Here is a 20,692-nt window from a genome sequence, read left to right on the forward strand (position 1 = left end):
TCTTCACCAAGACCGTCCTGTCTTCTGAATCCATCCCAGGAGCCAACTCCTCTAACACTCGTTGATTCCACAAATGTTTATTATGTACCTAGTTTGTGCCAAGCACTGAACTAGATGCTCTTCCATTAGTGGCCAGCCAAATCTCTCCACTCTCTAAATTCTTTACTCTCCAAACCAACCCACCCCCACCCCGAGGTATATAAGGCAATGCCTGTTCACAGTTCTAAGTAAATACAGACTGGGGATCAGTTGTGTCCTGGGTCCTGTGCTAGTTGCTGGGGACATGGGGATAAACAAGACAAAGCCCTCTGGCCAGATACATACATTCACACACCCATTAACAGGTTCCCAGGATTGTCTTCTATTGACATTTCTATTCATCAACCTAATGGCTTATGTATTTAACAGTAGTTATCAGAGCTGGTTAGCCACAGTCTAGCTTCTTTAGCCTTGGGCAAGTGACCTTACCTTTGCAGTTTTGTTTCCTTATCTGTAAGATGGGGGGAGGTGGTGTTTTGTGATGAACATTAATTGAAACGATGAATGTAAAAAGCATGGCACCAACAGCATAGTAAGTGTTCAATGGTTGATACTTGATCTGACCCTTCCAAAAGCTGCAGCATTCCCTTCCTGGGAAAAATAAATCTATAGCACGCATACTGCCACCTTCCTTCCCTGCACCAATGACAGACATCACTAATCGATCACAGCACTCTTTGTTTCTCATCTCAGATATAGCCCCAGCAGCCGTCTCAAAACAGTGCTTCAGGCACTAATTGACTGAAGCTGTTGACACTCTCTATAGAACTGTTTTTGCCATCCCGCCCACTCAGTTGCTGAGGTCTGAAGTTTAGCTGACAATCTAATGAGTATCTCTTTCCTCTCTGAACTTTATTCTTGGGTGTTGACTGTAACTTCCTTAGAGACAGAACTACATGGGCACAGGCCCAGAGGCATGCAGGAGGTAACCATTAAATGTAGGTACTGATTGATATGCCTCTGATCAGCAAACTTGGCTCCCATTCTGACTTGTGGAAAGATCTTGAGTAAGTCACTCTTTGTCTCTGGACAATTTTGATAGCTTCTTCTTCTCACAGGTAGTGTGTCAGTAGAACATTGTGACTCCTGGGGCCTTACAAGCTTGGCTCTGAATCGTGGATCCAGTTCCTGGCTGTCTTACCTTGGAGAAGTCACATAATCTCCCTGAACTTCACCTTCCTCATCTGCTAATTGGAGATAATAATAGTACCCATCTCAAAGGCTTCAAGGGCTTAAAGGAAATACCGCATGGAACTGGGATAGTATTTTGAGACACTAATCTACATGTTTTTTCCTCCCTGTATTTTCCCCTTTTCTCTTTTTTATCATTTAAGCAGATCATGGGTTCTACCCTCATTGCTTAAGGGGAGGCATGTGTCAGGTCTGAAAACAGGAAGAATATGAGTGTTGTTAGCTTTCGCTTTTTTGGAAAAGTCAAAGCCTTTCAGGGAAGGGAATTTATGGACTTCAGAGAGAATCCTGAAGAAACACAAAGGGAGAAAAATTTCTCCAGAGTAGAATGAGATTGCCTCTGTTGGGGAGGGCAGAGGAGAGGGAAAGAGAGGAGAGGGGAGGGGTGGAGACCCACCAGAGAAGAAAGGTTCCACTTGGGCAGGAATGAGGGATGTCTCCATGGTAACACGTGTGAACTGATGGCCAGTGGCCAGAGTCCTGCCATGCTGGGCAACCTTGGGCAGGTAAAATAACCTCTCTGGGCCTATGTTCTCACAATGTAAGGCTGCTTTTAATCACACTGCAAGTTTAGCGCAAGGAAGTGGAAAATCTTGGCACTTAATCCATATCTATTCCCCCATGTCCTTCCTCAACACCAGTGTTTCAGCTTGTTGTGGTCCTCTGCATTGCCATCTCTGAGTTTAGCTCTATTCAAGAAAACACACGATTAACTACCAATATCTCTTGTCTCCTCCTCTTGAAGAGTTATTGCTGTTGGTGGATGGTTTGATTATCCTCTTGTTGGGAAGAGCACTTCTAGCAATGAATGGCACGTCCTGCTGGCTGACTCTACTTCTGAGTAACTGCCCAGTGTGAGAAGGGGCCATCGCTACCCCAGGCAACCCCTCACTCAGCCCCACGAGGTCAGCCTCACTGCTGGGCAGCCCCTCTCCCTCGACCTGTGCCCAGTCTTTGGGTAAGCGTCCACTGGAGTGATCACCCAGAGACTTGAAAGCAGAAGAACAGCCAGGAGCGATAGTTTGTGCTCCGTATCTTGCCTCTGGGGAAGGAGGTGTTGGGTAGGAGATAAGGCAGCGTCAGCGAGCACATCTGGGCCATAATCCTAATTCTGACCCTTACAAGGTGGCAACCTTGGCCAAGTTGCTTGAACTCTCTGAGCCTCACTTCTACCATCTACAAAATGGGGACAGTGGTACCTACCGCATAGGACTGGGGTGTGAATACAGTGACATTATATCTACAAATGGCCCAGCACAGAGCTTAGTTTATGAACAGGAGATATCTAAAATCGCATGGCATTACCAGCTAACTTGTATGACCTTTGGCCAGTTGCTTTACCTGTTCAGATTTTAACTCTCTTTTTGACAAAATTAACTCCTGGACTGCCTGCTAATTGCTAGTTATTCACAGACATGTCTCTCGAATGTAACCAACTTGAAAGAAGAGAAAATTTTATTCATTATTATGCTTAGCATATAGTAGAAGCTTAGTGCTGGGTGAAGGTATGAATGGATAATCAGAAGGGAGATGTGAAATCCCTTTGCGCAAATTTTTAAAAAGGATCATGGCAATTGTGATTCTTTGTTTCTGATAAGAATGAACATGTACAATCATTTAAATCTCAATAGCAAAAAGGCCTCAAAGAGAAAAGAAACAAACCTAAGATGCCTAAATTCCTTGGGACCACAATGCTTTAGGTGTCCTGGAAAGAACTAAGTTTGGGAGAACAAGTCCAACCTGTAAGTTCTTCGAAAATAAATGATCTGAGCTGCTATTTCTCATCATCTGTTGGATGAAATTAATAAACCTTACTTTACCATGACTAAAGGAAAATGGTGAAGAAAGACACAAAGTAGATGCTCAATAAATGTTGGTTGGTTGAGTGGATGGATGGATGGATGGATGGGAGGAGAAAAGTTAGAAAAAGGATGAATGAGCAAATAGCTGGGGAATAGGTGAACGGGTGGATGAAAAAATGAATAAATGAATTAATGATTCCTTGATCAATGGATAGATGTAGGATGGATGGAAGGATGGATGACTAGGTGGTGGATGGATAAATAAATGGATAGAACAATAGCTGACGAGTGAATGTATAATGTGTCAGTCAAGTTCTCAGCAAGCATGAAGTATTGTGCCTATAAAGAGTGACCGTGATTGCATAACGGATGCACCTAAATGGGTCAGCTTGGGGCAGACAATGCAATTAGAAGCCCCAGATTTCTCCCTCAAGAAAAACTTAATCTCCTTGTTTCTCTCTCTCTCTTCCGTAGGGAAACTTGCTTCCAGGAAAGCTGCTTCCTTGTAGCATCAACTCCTTCAGTGAGTTTGCTCACCCCAAAACAAAACTGGGCGGTACTAGTGGGCATACATCTTGAACTATGTTCTCTCTCATGCAGCACTGTGGCACTGGGATGGAGCAATGTAAACGGTTTGTCAAGAACTTCCTTGTTTCCACATGGTGCTCTTAATTTTTCTGATCTTTCCTTCCTATGCCAGGAGATTGCCAGAGCAGCTAATTCCAACAAGAGTAAGTAAGAGTTGCCAGCACAGGATTCAAATCACCTCTGACATTACCTAGCTGGGTGAGCTTAGACAAGTTACTTACCTCTCTGATCCTTAGTTTTCTCATCTACAGAATGGAAATCATCATACCATCTAACTACCTCAAAGGATGGGTGAATAGGTTAGGAGATATACTGCAGATAAAGCATTTTGCTCAGCGATGGGCATATAGTAAGTACTCAGGAACTACTTATTGTTAAGAGCTATTATAAAACTTTGGCAGATAAAGAAGTGGAAACATTGACAATCACGAGGTCAATGAGAAGTGAACCCTGGGAGTCAGGAGACCTGGGTTCTGATTCACTGTTTTACTCTGGGTCAGCAAATACCTTTTCCTTTCTGAGCCTTACTTTCTCCATCTGTATAATGCCTGAGATTTAGGGTTCTTGATTGAGGGTATTATTCCAGTGTCTTTTTGACCTCCCCTTCTAGCAAACTGATTCTCTTCTGAATGTGAGCCTGAATGCTCAAGGGCAACCATTTCAAATAGTCAAACCAGGAATCAGCAATCACCCAAGTTGGAGATTTCCGATGCTGTGTTAGAGATGAGGGCACTGAGGGTCAGGGTAGCGAAGAGACTTGCCCCAAATCATGTAGCTGATAGATGGTGGAACAGATTTCAAACCCAAGCTTACTCACCACAGAGCCAGAACTCATCCAACTATGCGACACCTCTCCCTTGGCATACGTCACAGTCGCATTTGCTTGGTGAATGGGAGTCGATGCCTTCCTTAGGGTTGGATGAGCAGTGGTGGGGTGCGGTGAGGGGGTATGCAGAGTACCAAAGTTTTCCAGACAGAGGGAAGGCAGCAGAGTCCTTGGACCAGGGTGGGGATAGCAAACAGCAGGTAGCTTTGATGGCATCTTGCCCAAGCCACAAGATGGGAGTCCCTGTGTTTCTGATGGAAGACATTGAAGGCATCTGGGAGCACTTAGACCAGTCTAGTTGCCTGCACTCAAACCACCACTGGGGATAGTGTGGGAGTGGATTTGCTAAAGGGCCATAAATGCTGTAGACCCAGGGTGGAGCAGCCAGCATTCCAGGGTGCGGATGGGTGCAGGCAGCGGGTGGCAATCCTGTTAGCTCTTCTTCTTTCTTAGAACCCATGACTGCTCTACAACGAACCCAGAGGCTGTGGATTAACTTTTGTGAGATCTTAGGCAAGTTACTCAACTACTCTGGGCTGGATTCCTTCTATAAAATGAAGTCATGGAGGGTGGGATGCAAAAACTCTTAAGGCCACCCCTGACTCTCCTAGTGGCAAGATGTCCTTTCTTGGAGGATCATACACAACCTTCCCCATGGAAAGAAGGTTTCCAGACTCATGCTCCTCCCACTGCAGTCTGGGGCCTGTTGCCCCTCATCGGGCCCTGCAATGATGGGGTATATTTCTTCCCAAGGCTCCTGGGCTCTAAGCCCCTCTTGCAGTTTTGGGGTCCTACTCCAATCTCTCTCCTCCCCCGTGGCCATTAAAGGGGATGTCACTCTAAGGGATGTCTCCATTTAGAAACAAGAGCATACACTAGGGCAGCTGAAAAGATGAGGCTGGTACACTCCGTGTAGAGAAAGACGGGGGTTTTAAGGGGGTTCACACTGGCAATGCAGCCTGGTCAGTGACCAGAGATGGTCATGCTGTTCCTCCCCTGGCCTGTGGATCCATGGTCAGTGCACAAGCTCCTGGGGTCAGAGAATTTGTCTGCAGTGGGACGGGGACACTGAACTTGAGTCAAGAGACCCAGAGTTTATTCTGGGTCTTTATAAGACCTGGAGGTTCAGTTTCTTCTTCTGCAAAATGGACATAAAACTGGCACTTACTATTGTGAGAATCAAATGAGATCAACAGTAATTGTTAAACCACCACTACAGCAATAATAACGTATCATTATTTCATGATGTGACTTTAGGCAAGTCATTTTATGTCTCTGAGACCCACGTGCCCTATTGGTAAACTGGGAATAAATTAATTTTTCTACCTTCTTCTCCAAGGAACTCTGAGCAGTGTGGTGTCTTCGAACTGGGTGTCAGGTGACCTACATTTCAGCTAAACCTCTGGCATTCACATTCGGGTGCTCCATGAAATGCCCTGTGCTCTCTCTGCCTCCGTCTCCCCATCTATAAAATAAAGAGGCTGTATCTGAGTCCCTTAAATGTCCCCTCTGGTCCTCCCATCCTGACCACAGATGAGGGGATGCTGATTTCTGAGGAGCTGGTCATTGGGATGCGCTACCATGATGACGGTTTCCTGATAAAAATAACTGTCCATGTGGTGGATCCTTGCCCTGAACCTACCTACTCTCTGTGGAGTGGGCTGGGCCCCAGAATCACTTGCCACCTGGCCTTGGAAGGGAGGCTGGGCAGGAGGCTGGCCAAACAAAAGCTTCCTTATTGGATGAAAGCTCTGAAATATGATCCTGGGAACAGCCAGAGCTGTTCACCTGCTCTGCTAGGCACAGATGGACATCTCATCAGGGTCCCCAGACCAGGCTCTGGGCAGCATATGCCACAAAAGGTCTTTATGGGGCAGGATGCCATATCTCACAGTGAGGGGCAGGGTGGCAAGAGAGAGCGGTGTCTGGTGTCTTGGTCACAGCAGGGAAGCTCAAACACAAACCTGGACGTTGGGCCAACACCAATTCCCTGAACCCAGAGCTCACCCAGGCTGACTCGGGCTACAGGCCTTAGGCAAGACCTGCCCCTCTGGGGTCTCAGTCTCCCCATCTGCAAAGTGAGGAGCTGAGTTATGTCAGTGGGCCCTACAGGTCTTTTGATCTCGTGTCTCTCTAAGAAAAAAACCCTTATATGAGTGTATTTATTTATAAATTATATATGCAGCCTGTTGTTCCAATACATTATGAATATTATAAAACATATCTCTCAGTCCTCCACATGTAAAATGAGGAGATGTGATGATCTCTAAGGTCCCTTTAGCTACAAAATTCTGATGATGTTCTTCTCAGGTCTCTGAGTTTCCTTACCTGGGCCATGTGCTTATACCTGCAAAGCCTTGTTAATTATTCATTCAACAAACATTTAACGATTCCCCAATCATGGGTCACTGTTCTAGGTGCTGAGATAAAGCAAGGAATGAGACAGACATGGTCTCCACCCTCGGTAGTTCAAAGGGTTCACCTGTGAATTAAAGGAAATAACACTGCCGTTTCTTGAATATTGGAAATTCCATGCAGTTCAGACTATTAGGTGTGAAAATGATTTGATGGGGGGTAAGTATTACAATTCACGCATTCAACCGACATTTGTTTGGCCCGCCTGCTATGTAACAAGTGAAAGAGATACACCAATGAGCAAATAGACACAGTCCTCATGATACTCTCAGTCTATTAGGAGAGGTACACTTTAACCAAGGAGCCCACAAATCAATATAAAATTACAAATGTGTTGAGAATCAAGAAAGGTATTGTAGTGAGAAGAAAGTTTATAATGCCAGGTGTGACCTAGTCTAGGGCATTGTGGGAGGATTCCCTAAGGAAACCACACTTAGGCTGAGATCTTAAAGTGGACTAGGTGTAAATTAGGCACCAGGGGAGAGGGAGAGCTTCCCTGATAGCCTGTGCAAAGGTCCTGTGGCAGGAAGGGCATGGAAAATTTGAGTAACTAAAAGGAATGGGATGCAGCTGGAGCAGATGGAGAGAGGGGCAGCATTTGAGAAATGATCTTGGGGAGGTGGGCAGGAGCTGAACCACAAGGAGACTCTAGGCCTTGGCAGGGAGTCAGCCAAGGCCTAAATTCCTACAAACCAAGGGACCATGATGAAGGACTTTAGATGGGGGTAGGGAGGATGTACATGGTCTGCTTGCTTTTCAAAGAGGTTCTTCAGGCTCAATGTGGAGACGGGTAAGGAGGGTAAGGACAGAGGAAGACAGCATTACTGAGAGTGGTGTGAGATGAGCTTACAACAGTGGCAACTGCCTAAGATGACTGGACATAAAGTAAGATGATCAAAACACAACAAAATACCCATGACCTGAAAATCCAAACCATGGTGACAGGATGTACCTTAGGGAGAGAAGAACATAGTTGTCATTGGGCAGACCTGATTTTGATCCTGGTTTCATGCTTACAGACTATGTGACCTTAGTCAAGTCACATTTTGCCTCCCTGGTCTCAGTTTTTCCTCTTCTGCAAAGTCTCCTTGACTAGAAACATGTCAGTTAAGAGCTCTGGGCTTTTATCTCAATTACGACTCTTAGCAGCCATGTGCCCATGAGCCGGTCATTTCCACTCTCTGAGCCTCAGTTTCCGCACCTGTAAAATCCAGTCTTGAAAATACCTCTCCCCTAAAGTTATTGTGAGGATGGAATGAGAGAACCGATGAAATGTGTTTAGCACAGGGCTGGGCACATAATACTGCAGGGAGCTCAGCACACATCTTCCCACCATGAGTGAGCACGCACACACGCCATGAACACACACACTTCAGGCCCAGATGGCACCTCTCTTCCCGTAGGAGTGGTAACTGTCTTGTAAAATTCCAGCTCACTTGCCTAAGCTTAACTTTTAATGAAGCCAGAGAACAGGGATCTGTTGGTGTTTCTGCTCAGCGAAACTGTGAGTGGGATGTAAGCCCTGGGAATCCAACAACTAGGGGATTCTCCTGATGAGAAACATTTGCGTCCAGAGGATCTTAATATTTGTTTTGAACAGACACACGGAGATGTGAATTACTTAATGACTGTTTTAGGGTTCGGCATTGTTCTTGTATTTGGTTTGGCTTTGTCTCTATGACATCTTAATTCCGTGTTTCATTTCACGGAGCTCTACGTACAGGCTGTGGCATATGGGAGATCCCTCAGCAAAATCTCAAATGGAGATGGGGGGAGGGAGGGAAAGAGAGAGACAGCGAGCAGACTGTAGCTCCAAGGGTGTGCAGTGAATGGGGGGCTGCCAGGCAGCAGGGATAGCCTACATCTGCACGCATGGATAGGAGAGCTACTTGACCAAGCCTTCACTGTCATGGGAACAAGATCTGCCACTGCTATTTGGAAGTCTATGCAGTGTCTTTTTCAATTTCCTAATCTGATTGATCACAACCAGATAGATTGTAAATTTCATGCTTGTCCACAATGCATGGAGGGGCCCAGCTAAGCTTCTGACACTGCTGTTCAACATCATCCCTGGCTGCATTAGAGTCAGAAGAGAGGAGCCAAGAGAAGCAGATCACAACCAGGACCCTGACTGACAGGGCAGGAGGCCCCCTCAGACCTGCTCCCCAGCCCAGGAGCTGAGGACCTGCGAAGTCCTTAAATGTTTTACAAGGCCCTGCTTGATCTGTTTCCTGCCTACATCTGGGGAGTCATCTGCTGTCAGTCTCCCCCTCACCCGCTCTGCTCCAGCCACACTGTCTTCCTTGCTACTCCTCAAACACACCAAGCATGCTTCCACCTCAGGGCCTTTGCACGTGCTGTTCCTTCTGTCTCAAATGCTCTCCCCCCAGTTATCCTCATGGCTGGCTCCCTCCCTTCTCCAGGTCCCTGACCACTCCATCCAGTCTCCTTCCTCACCCTCTACCCCATTCCCCTGCTTTAGTCTTCTTTAAAGCACTTACTATACCTGATCTTTTATTATTTATTTCTTTGTTTATTATCTTTCTCCCCATGACAGCAGGCGCTTCGTGCTGTTCACTGCTATATCGAGAAGGAGCTCAATTACATTGCTGAATGAATGAAAGCACAGCTTTGTTTTTCAGCTTTTCGCAGCTTTTTCTACTTTGTGCATTCATGCCCCGTGGTTTATTTTCTCTTTGACATGTACGGGCTCACTCTGGTCTCCCCACCACCAGTGGTTGCTCAAAGAATGCAGACAGGATTTCGTTTTAGCCGGAACTGGACCATGAAGGACAGGAAACCTAATGGCCCACACCAGAGTCTGTATCCTTGAGCCTCCGCCAGGGGAGTTGGGAAATTTATATAAAAAGTGCAGTTCCTTTCCAGAGCCTTCCCTCATTAGCAGTGACTAGGATCCCCCAACAGATAATGCCCCCTCCAGAGAGTTTAACCTGCTTTTTCTTCTGGGAAAAGAGATCTTTCTTGAGACTCTGTTGGGCATAAAAGGCCTTATTCATTCTGACTATTCCTTGCATTTGTAGGTAAAATGGATGAAATAAAAGAATCATTCCATTTCACAGATGAGATAACTAAGGATTACTATGTGCCGGTAAGCAAGGGACTCCATGCCTCACTGCGGGTCTCCCCTTCCTCTGGCTTTCCACATCCCCATTTCTTTTCTCCTGCCTATATCACTGTACTTAAGATTGCCTCGTGTCCTACACGCTCCTGTTTAAGTCTCCCGTTGCCGCTAAATTCCGAGGCCCTCAAAGAGAAAGACCGCATTTCATTCATCTTTTCCTCCCTGATGGGCCTGGCATACGGTAATAATAAAAACTGTAATTCATTATTAATAGGAAGCGCTAACATCGATGGAGCCCTCACTGTGTGCCAAACAGCACTTTCCATAAATTAGTTCATTCAGTCCTCTCAACAGCTCTTGGAGGTGGCTGCTATGATTAACCCCATTTTATGGATGAGGAGACTGAGATGGAGACGGTTGAGTTCCTTGCCAAAAGCCACGGAGCCAGTAAGCGCCTGCAAACAGTAGAAGGAAACCATTCTTTTGATTAGACTGTCTTCGGGGCCTGTCGGATTTTTAAAACAGCTCTGTCCAAATCTCCACTGGCTCTTTAGGGAACTGCAGTGAGAATGATCTCGTTACAACCCCGTGAGATGGGTATTTTACCACTGGGGAAACCGAGGGGTAGACAAGTGGAATGACTGGCAGATTCCAAAGCTAGGGCGAAGCCCAGCACGATTTCAGCCGGGGCCGATCTGACTTCAGAGCCCAAGCCCTTCACCGCTCTGCCTCTTCCAACCCCGGGAATATTCTCTCCGCTCAGAGAAAGTCTTAGTAACGAGCAACTAAAGGACTCCGGTTTTGTTAAGCCCCTGCGAACTTTTCCACCTCACAGGAAGGTAAGTCCAGCCACTCTGGAAGAAAGGCTATTGTAAAACATGTAATGTGCCCCCATGGCTCTCCTGAGGTGCTCATGGGACAGAAGGTACATGACCCAGGCTTCTCTCCTCATCCCAGCAGTTAGGCTTTTGGGGATGTACCCCCTTTTCTGGCAGCCTGGAGTTGGGGTGAAGTTAACGGAGACTCCCACAGACCTGGAAAGCACTTCCAGGTGGCATTAAGTTCAACCTCCTGCCCCCATACCAGCCGACATGTCTACTCACCCAGCCAGACACACATCTCTATCTAGAGAGCTTCATTCTGACACTAGCGAGAGTCAAACCTATTTGCTATGTGTGTGTGTGCCTCCCGGGTTCCACTGATCAGCATCCTTGGCATGTCAGGACAGGGGGTGGGGCTGGGAGAGGGCTAGTCTGATGCTGGATCTGGACCATGCGTACTCATTCAATTAATGCATCCAACTTTCACTGAATATGTCACCTCAGCCCAGGTCTCTGAGAGCACTGCTGTGGAGTGAACACAGCTGTGTCAGAAATGATCCCCTCACTGACCCTTGTACACCATTCAACAAATTTCACCTTTCAGAAGGAGAAAGGTTTGACCCAAACAATAACACTCCCTTCCCAGAGAAAATGTTCATTCATTGCAGGGCAAGCATTTCCCTCCTGACCCTCTGTCTGCTGGCTTTTAACCACAGACTGTCAGGAAATCACCTCCCAACAGCCCCTCACCCTGCTCCCAAAGACAGAGTCAGCACAAATGTGCTAACTGATCTTTTGGCACAAAGGGAAGTCTTGAATTAAATGGTTCAAAGGCATTTTTTTTCCTGCCTTACAATTTGGCCACCTTTCCCTTTATGCAGTAAAATCTCTAATAGTTTGGAATTTATGACCCTTTGGACAGGGACTGGGCTGAAGTCTGCTTCTGGACTCTTCTGCATAGAAAGGATTTTCGAAGAAAATTAACAGCTTGCCAAAAGCATGGTAAACGGAACACTTATTCTAGATAATAGGACCACCTCTCTAACCCTTTACGAACTCTCATGTGTCCACAAACGATATGCTAATTACAAATGATTTTTACATGTTCGTTAAGTCCTCCGCTTCCGTTTGTCGATATGATTACTACAGTTTGAGCTGGCCTCAAACACTAGGTTTTCTACTTTGAGTCTAAACTTCCCTGGTACAAACTTTTATGGACTAAGCAATTAACAAAGAGAATTAATCCCGGGAAGATGATGATTCTTCTTTGGTAGGGACAAAAGAGGGGGTCTCTTACACTCCAAGTTTCTTTTTGATTCGCGCTGGCTCTCTCCCAGCTGGTACAGGATGAGGTTTGACTACACCCTACATCCTGGTTTGCTTGGGATGGTCCCTGTTAGAGCTTCCATCCTGGAATAACCACTCCCAGGCAACCCTCTTCACTTTTGATTATGAACTATAAATTACATAGTCACTCTAGATTTGATGAACTAGAGGTCAAAACTGTGGTTTTCAAGGAGTTTGAGCCTGCTCTAGACTGGCAATACCTGGTCATCTCTACACAAACCAAAAGAACATTTCATAAGGATGTTGTACCAATTAATTCTGAATCCGGATAATTCTTCACCAGCCCTCCACCCCTGATGGAAAGTCAGATAAGAAAGCAGCTAACCTGCCCTCAGGGAAGGAAATATGGGATCCCTCCCACCCTACCCACCCCGTCTCAGTGCAGTTAGTTGCCAGTCAACAGTTGAAATCTCACAATTTTTATTGTCAACATTATTCGGGAGAGAAATGGGTAGGCATGAAAAACACAATACTGGAAGGCACTGTTGATTTCCCTTGGCCATTACAGCTCTGAGCTGTTTGTTTTAGAGGCAGTGTCTATTAAACAATCACTATGCCCCTCACACCGTGGGAAGGGCTCTACCCGGCTCAGGCCTCCTAACTCACAGCCTGCCATGGCTACTATTATTATTCCTATTTTCAAGCTGACAAAACGGGCTCAGCAAGGTAGAGCCACTTGCCCAGGGTGCTCCGCTAAGATGACAGATCCAGGACGGGAATCCAGGTTCGTCTGAAGCTCAACTCTGAGCTCTTAACCACTGTGATATACTGCCTCCCACTCTGCTACACTGTTCTGATATTTGAGTCAGACATCTGCTTGCAATTTGATACATTATAAAGATATTGCCTCATCGAGTATGCCTCACAGAGGGGGAGAGGGAGGGAGGGGCTAGGGGATGTTCTGCTTGGAGTGTGGCTGTATGATGTATGCATGTTGCTATGAAATCAGCGAATTGAATGTAAGCTTCTATCCTGGCACTAAATTATCTTCAGAGATAGACTTAAAGTATCCTGGGGAAGTTCATCAGGGAGAAGCCCTCATCTGTAAACAAATATTAAGTGCATAACCAGCAGGACTGGCTGGTGGTTCATCCTCCTGTACACAGTTACTTGGGCAGATCTGCTGACTGTGAACTGGGCTTGACTCATGTAACTAAACAACATTTCTGATGAGAGCAAGTCCCCAGACGGCCTGGAGAGAAAGTGCTGGGGCCCAGTGGATGCTATGCCCCAGCCTCTGACCCTTTCCTTCCAAAAAACTCTGCTTTAGAAACATGGTACTTTCATCCTTAAGTAAATATCAAACATAAAAAGGAGGCAGAAACTGACCATTGCTGGGTGTAGCTGGCTTGGGTGAGAATGGAGATGATTCAGGCTTTACATCCAGTCTGTTAAAAGGCAACTCAAACCCAGCCTTTCCTGAAGACTTGAATACAAATGTTCCCTGCTCACTCTCCACCCCAAACAAGGAGTAACAGCTATGAAACTGGAATCTATTCTACAGAGAAGCCACGCCTGTTATATAAGTATTATTGAAGAGGATCCTTTCAACATAAATTAGGGCCTGTATGCTCACACTTTTACCTCAGGAGTGGTTTTCAGGGGGAAGGAGACTCGGATGTTGGAAGACACAGGGGGTGAAATGATACCTCGGTGCGGAGGGCTGGCTATTGTAAGAGTCTCATATGAATTAAGTTAGGGTTTGCACAAAGCTACAGAAAGCATGAGGGTTGGGAGACCTTGTGAGCAATTCATAAGACTGAGAATATGACTAAGAAAAAGCCATCATAGTAACAGACTGGCAGGCAGAAGGTGGCGGTACCAAGCAAGGTGGACATCAGGCAAGCTTTTCTGAATTAAAATACCACCAGGAACCTGCTCTCCCCTCTCCCCTCCCTGCACCCCTGGAATATATGGACGACTCTGGACCAATTGCCACACTCCTAGTTTCCAATGAAATTTCCTCTAGTCCTTTCTGCAAGGGCATGTTCTTTGGCCAACACAGCCCCTGATTTGCCAACAGTAGGTGCACTCCAAAGGTGGAACGGATGGCAGAAACCCAGGAGGATAAAACCGCTGTTGTCAAAGCTCTCTGCAAAGACCCTCCTTCCAAGCAGAGCAACACCAGCTTTTGGTGGCATTTGGTGTTACCGTCCCCCTTCTGCAGCCTGTGTCAGAGGATGTCCCCTCATCCCATCCACAAACACTGGCTGCTGCTGCTGCTCGCAGCCTGCCACATCCTGCTGACTGCTCATATTTCTAGTCCACCCATTTCCAACACAGGGCACATATTTTTCTAAAGACCTGTATGAGCCAGGTCCCTATCAGACTACGAAAAGTTCTCCAGTGTGAGTTTGATTCTTCAGATATGATTCCCTGTCAGTCCTCCACCCCACACCCACTAGAAAGTTCAAATTCAGTTGTGCTAGAGCAGCTGTTCTGTCCGAAGAACTTTCCCAGACGTGTTGTCAATCTACTCCCTAATGTAGCCTGCCAGGATTAATAAATCCTCCAGTAGTCTCCTCTGCCTGGTCCACTTCTTTCTTTTTCTGCCACCAACCACTCATTCAATACCAGCAAAAGATGAGTTTTTATACAGCCTTGATTTTCCCTGAAAGAGGGCACAGCTTTCTTCTTTGCATTCTCAAAAGCCTCTAAATTGAATGATTTATGAACAGAATTGGGTTTTCTCTGTCCTGGAACGCTTCTGTTTTCCCCAACCTCCTTCCTCTCTGTTTTCACCCCACATCCTCTTCTCACTCTTTCTTCTTTTCTTTCCTTTTTGCCCTTTTCCTCCACCCATCACACTATTTCCACCACCATCTAAGGAGCTCTTATGCCTGACTTCAAAGCAATCAGATTCTTTTCGAAAAACCAAATAAAACTCTTCCGAGGCATCTTCATGATCTTGGAAGGCTCCTCCCTGACTCTTGAGCTCAGAGTCCTGGTTTTGGAGGCTGGAGATGAGATAATTCAGCAGCAGCCAGAAAGGCGTGGAGGAGGGTGCTGTTTAGGGTGTATTTGAGGGAACAGCATATGGGCTTTTGTCAAAACATTCAGAGCTCGCTAGTTTCAGAGCTGAGTATAGAAATGTGCCGCGCTCTCTGAACAAGGCTTGAGCTAGTTCAATCCTCATCTTCTCTTCTTGTACGACACCCCCAACCACCTCAAAACCACCATTCCTTCACCCCCAACCTCTGAGCTCTGTGATACCAAGAAAAGTTTCTCAGTCAAGTCGTCTCCCACCTACACTACACCGCCTTCCCTGGAAGACAGCAAAACCTCTTGAATAGCCCCTGCCAGGTCAGCTGCTGTAGTGTTGCTCCCCCTAAGGGCTCTCCGTCCCTTCTCAGAGCTTCCACCTCAGACAAGCAATTAGTTCCCATGTTCCAGCGGGAGATACAGAGTGGTGACGGGAAAAGACAGGCGCCCTGGCCCAGCTGCCTGCATCCACCCCTCAGGGCTCTGGGGCACAGGCCAGAAAGGGGGACCCTCGGGGTCTTCCCTTTTAAGCACGAGGTCATTACCTTGGCAGCGGCTTGCGGGCCGTGATACTGGCGACAATGATGCTCTCAGGACGCGGAGTGGCCACGGCTTTAAAGGTTCCTCGCCAGAACTTCTCAAAAAGCTGTTTCTCTCCTTGCTGAACGCTCGCCATCGCCAACCCAAAGGGCCCGAGGCTCCCGGGCGCTGTCCGAAGTGCTGAAACGTGGATTCCAAACGGGCACACCCGCCTCCGGTCTCTGTCCGCGTGAAACCGAGAGGGTTGGAGTGGGAGAGATCGGGGTTCAGGGCGGGGGATGGGGCGCCTCAGCCCGGGCAGGCAGGGGAGAAAGAAGGCTCGTTGCCGGCTCTCTTCGCCTTCTGGGTTGGCTCTGGGCTGCGCTCTGAGCTTGCGGAGCCTCCGCGCCCCAGGAAGGGAAGAGAGGGTTGGCTTTCTCGGCAGAGCCGGAGAGAGGAGGCGACGGGGTCGGCGGTGTGTGCGCGCGCGTGTGAGCTCCGGCGCGCCCGGGTTTTGTCTCTCTCACAATGTGACGTTGGAAGAGGAGGCTGGTCGCGCGAGCTGCACTTTCCTCCCCCTTCTCCGTCTCTCCTCCTCCCCACAACTCCCCCCTCCTCCGTCTCAGCCTCCTGCCGCCATCTGCATAACAAAAGCCCGCAGGTCTGGGGAGGAGAAAGGGCGGGGCGTGCGCCTGTCACCAGGGCCCCGCGGCTACGGAGTTGCAGCCCTGACCCTGAGAGGAGCAATCCCGGAACCCGAATTAAACCAGGCTGGAGATCCTGCTTCCCACCTCCTTTTCCTCCCCCACCATCGCAAGATTTCCCCCATCCTTTCTCGCGTGCCCTCTGGGCCCGGCCACCTCCCTTCCCAACCCCTTCGCAAGTCTAGTAGAAGATCTTTTATTGAGGAGAGGAAGAAAAACTTAATCTATCCGCCTCGGCCAACCTCCCCCGACACCACACTTCTGGGAGGGACCATCTACAGCAGCGGGGGGGGCGGGGGTCCCCTGAATTCCACTTTGCGCCTGGGCGCCGCGAAATCCCCACCACCCAGAAAGTGCCATTTGATGGACAATCCGTCACCAATTCGGCCTCTCGCCATCTGCCGAGCCGGCCCCCGCCCGCAGAGGGGTGCAGCGTTACATCTGTGCATGCGGCGCTCTAAGGAACATCTTTTGTGCCTCGCAGCCAGCTAGCCCAACGTCGCCGGTGCTAAACCCATCCAAAGGAGGAATGCCCAGATCCCAATCCATCCACTTCTGGGGAACGCGGCTGCAGCCACTTTTTTCTTAATACAGCTTGTCTCAGGAGATGCGTCCTTTTTGGAAAACAAAGCTCTTAGGGGTAGGGGCTTGAGGGGGAAATCTGCAGATTATAGAGGGGTAGTTACTTTTCTGTCTATCTCTCCCCATCTTCTACTCTCTCCCAGTCTAACCCTAATCCCAGAAAGTGGAAGTTTAGAATCACAATAAAATCTAGACTCAGAGGATCTGGGCAGAATTTCTCTACTTCATCTGCAGGGTTTTTGTTAGGAAGCGAGATGAGGGACCCCTCAGCCCATCTCTCCGGTGGAGGGAGTCCTTTCATCTCAGCAGAGTTGCTACTCCCACTCCTCAGATTGCACATTCCTGGAAGGAGGCTTCGCCAAGTCTTAAAGGCCTCCGAGCACCTAACACTGGGTCTTTGCCACAGCGGAAATAAAGTGATGCTTCTTGCTAATGCTGTTAGTGAAGGGGACCCAAGGGCATCAATGTGAATTTCAGAAATTCTTTGAAAGGGGATGGGGGTAGGGAATAGGAGAGAAAGGGGAGGAGGAAGGCAGAGGTAACTCTGGAGTAACCGAGTATCCATCCAGAAGTGTATCTACCTTTGGGTATGTGTGTATTTGGATATTTACGTGCCTGCTTGTGTGAGTGCTTAAAAGCGCTGCTCGCTCTGCAGTGACCCCTTCTGGTCAACAACAAGAGATGCATTTGCTGGCCTGCCAAGAGGTGGAGGTAGGGATGGGGAGCTTGGAGGTGGAAAAGAGTGCAGACTAGGCTTGGATGTGTTCCCTTCTCTCCCTCCTGTCTCAAATTCCCCACTCTCTGATCACTCTCAGGCACTACTTCCCACTCTGAAGTTGAGGTCATTTTTGAATGCCATTGAGAATTGGCTCCTTAAGCAGCCTGGGATATTTAAAACCATCCTTAGTCATGACATTTGGGGTCTGAACTGAGTCAATTACTTGCAGTGGAGAGGTAGTGGAGATCCCACCCCAACAAGATCAAGCGACATTTCCCTACCTGTTCCTGTTCTGAGTTCTTAGAGTGTTGATAAAGTTTCCATTTGTACAAAATTGCCTCCTTTGAACCTGAATAGTAGCCAGGTGAGGAGCCAGGGGAAGCTGTTCTATTGTAATTTAAAGGTGAGAAAGTTGAAGTGTAGGATGGTCAGGTGACTTGCCCAAGGTGATTCTACAGGGAGCAAAAGAAGCCTGTACAGAATACAGTTTCTGTTTTTGCTGGGGTGATGGGGTCTTGGGATGGTGTGAAAACTATCAGATACCTAAGGAGTCATACACACACAAACACACACACACACACACACACACACACACACACACACACACACACACACACACACAGTGTTGAGATTTCTAAGTTGGGAGTCTTGAGTGATACATTCAGAGCCTCAAAGCCAGACTGCCTGGGTTCAAAACCCAGCTCTGCCATTTCCTAACTGTGTGATCTTAGAACAATGACTTCACTTGTCTGTGCTTTGGTTTCTTCATCATTAATATGAAGATTCTATAAAGATCGAATATCACATGTGTAAATGGACTTTAGGTCTGGCTTCTCCAATATGACTCAAACTCCAATTCCTCCATCACTTTATCAGTATATAACCATCGTGTTCTCTTTCCTTCAGGATACAGCTCTCTGTTTTCCCAGGTGCAAGCAGCCCACCTCATAAACTGAGACCTATCAATATGCTGGTTAATGTCACAGACATGTGGCAAAGTTGCTGCCTATTCTCTGTGCAACGCTGGTGACAGACATCACTAGTCCATCACAGCACTCTTCCTAAGACAATACCTCAGAATCCTTCTCAGCACATTCTTTAGATAGCCACTACTAGCTGGTTGGAGTTGGCATTCCAATTAAAATCAATTTGCCTGCCACATCAACAGGGAGCTTCCTTGTCCGATTGGCACTGCTCTCTTATTAGAAAAAGGGGAGACCAGGGAGAAGCGACTCTAGGATTTAGAAGCCCAGGCACTCTAGACCAGAAGCTAAAGAGATGCTTATGCATCCTTCTCCCTGATGGTCCAAAAAGGCAGCACCACCAGCTCAGGGAAACAGCTACCCCTCCTCCCAAGGCAGTTCAAATCCCACCTCACTAACACTACTGTGCTACCTGGGGTAAACCCCTTCCTCTCTTAGCCCATATCTTCCCTGAGTACAATATGGCTAATCATTATCTACCATCATCAAGGGACATCAGGGTCTTTGACAGTCTGTACCCATTTCCAAAAGGCCAGTGAACAGTGAATTATTCAAATAATTACTGAGATAATGGGAAATATGGTAATGAGACCAATTCATCTGTCTTTGTGCCCTTAAACTGGATCATGCTAAACTACTCAAATTACAAGATTCTATATTTCTTCATAGAGAATTTTGGGGAGAAAACTGTTCTACTCAAGGTTTACTAATTGAAAGTTACTTCTTGAAAATTCTACTTTGTGTCTAATCTGAATCCCATTTTGCTGTTTATTGTCCATTTCTCTTCTAGAGTACAGGTATACACTGTTTCAAATGCCCTGACTAACATGGACAAACCAGGAATTCTCCTTCCCTGATTGCACAGTTTCCAAGAGTCCATTAAGACAAATACATTCTTTGATGTCTCGGATAATAATAAGTGTTACTATGTCTATGTTCTAGTCACTACTTGTGCTAAACCCTTGATAAACATTATCTCATTTAATCCTTGCCAACAACTCTATGAAAAAGGAACTATCACTGAATTTTGCAGATTTGGAAACTTAGTCTCAGAGTGGTAAGAGGACTCAGTATGTCCAAAGATCACACATTGGAAAAGAGTTGGGTACATTTAAGGAAGAGGCTGAAGACCAGAGAACATAGTGAGTGACGGAACGGAGGAGAAATGGAGGAGTTAGTGATGGAGGAATGTACTCCATGCAATGAAACGAGAGGACTGCCATTGTTCTGCCCAGTTTTAAAAGCCACTGATACTATATCATCATTTCTCAAAGTCAGGTTCCTTGGAACCCTGGTGTACCCTCCCCAGAAAGTTTTAGGTGGCACCCAGGCAGACGGAGCATTAAATAACATCAGAGAATATCGTCACATATGATGAGAAACTATTCCTTTTATTAACTGTCTTCCTAGGCATTAGGTTACTTCCAGAAATAAATCTCCGTAGCTTGACTTTCTTAAAATGTCTTGGACACATCTCTTAGACCTCACCTTTCAACAGTGAGAAAGCAACCTGAGATTCAGAAGCATGGACAACTAGCACTTAATAATACTGCTTTGCTTTCACTGAATTTATTTTTATAGTTGTCTTCCATTATTGGCATATACTAGTTTTTCATGTCTAAAATGTCCTCTTTAAGTAAACTTGTTAAGTAAAGAGGTGAGTCGCTTTATTTTTTTTATTTTAGGGGGAGAGGTAATTAGGCTTTTTTTAAAATTACTATTATTATTTTTTTTAATGGAGGCACTGGGGATTGAACCCAGGACTTCATGCAGGCTAAGCATGCAACTTACCACTGAGTTACATTCTCCCCTAGGTGAGTCACTTTTAAACAACTTTTTACTATAGAAAATTTCAAACTTATTAAAAAGTAAAGAGACTAGCATAAAGAGCTCCTGTGTACCCATTTCTAAGTTCAACAATGATCAATACTTAGCTGATTTTTTAATCTTACTCTGACCCACTTTTCACACTCCTAAATTATTCTGAAGCAAGTCCAAGGCATCGTACTATTCATCCTGCAGTTGTAAATACTGCAGGATGTATCTCAAAAAGACAGAAATTTCTTTTTTTTTAGTATAACTGCAATATCATT

General features: G+C 46.6%; 1 protein-coding gene across 1 annotated transcript in view; it reads right to left on the reverse strand.

Annotated features, from left to right (window-relative positions):
* Window positions 1-16,074, reverse strand: part of SRRM4 (serine/arginine repetitive matrix 4) — a 146,871-nt gene extending 130,797 nt beyond the window's left edge. The window contains exon 1 of the mRNA XM_032471356.1: window positions 15,639-16,074. Coding sequence (XP_032327247.1) covers window positions 15,639-15,769 — 131 coding nt within the window. The 5' untranslated portion in view covers window positions 15,770-16,074. The remainder of the gene's footprint in view (window positions 1-15,638) is intronic.
* Window positions 16,075-20,692: the final 4,618 nt, after the last annotated feature.

This window comes from Camelus ferus, chromosome 32, assembly GCF_009834535.1.
Source record: "Camelus ferus isolate YT-003-E chromosome 32, BCGSAC_Cfer_1.0, whole genome shotgun sequence".
Taxonomy (NCBI): domain Eukaryota; kingdom Metazoa; phylum Chordata; class Mammalia; order Artiodactyla; family Camelidae; genus Camelus; species Camelus ferus.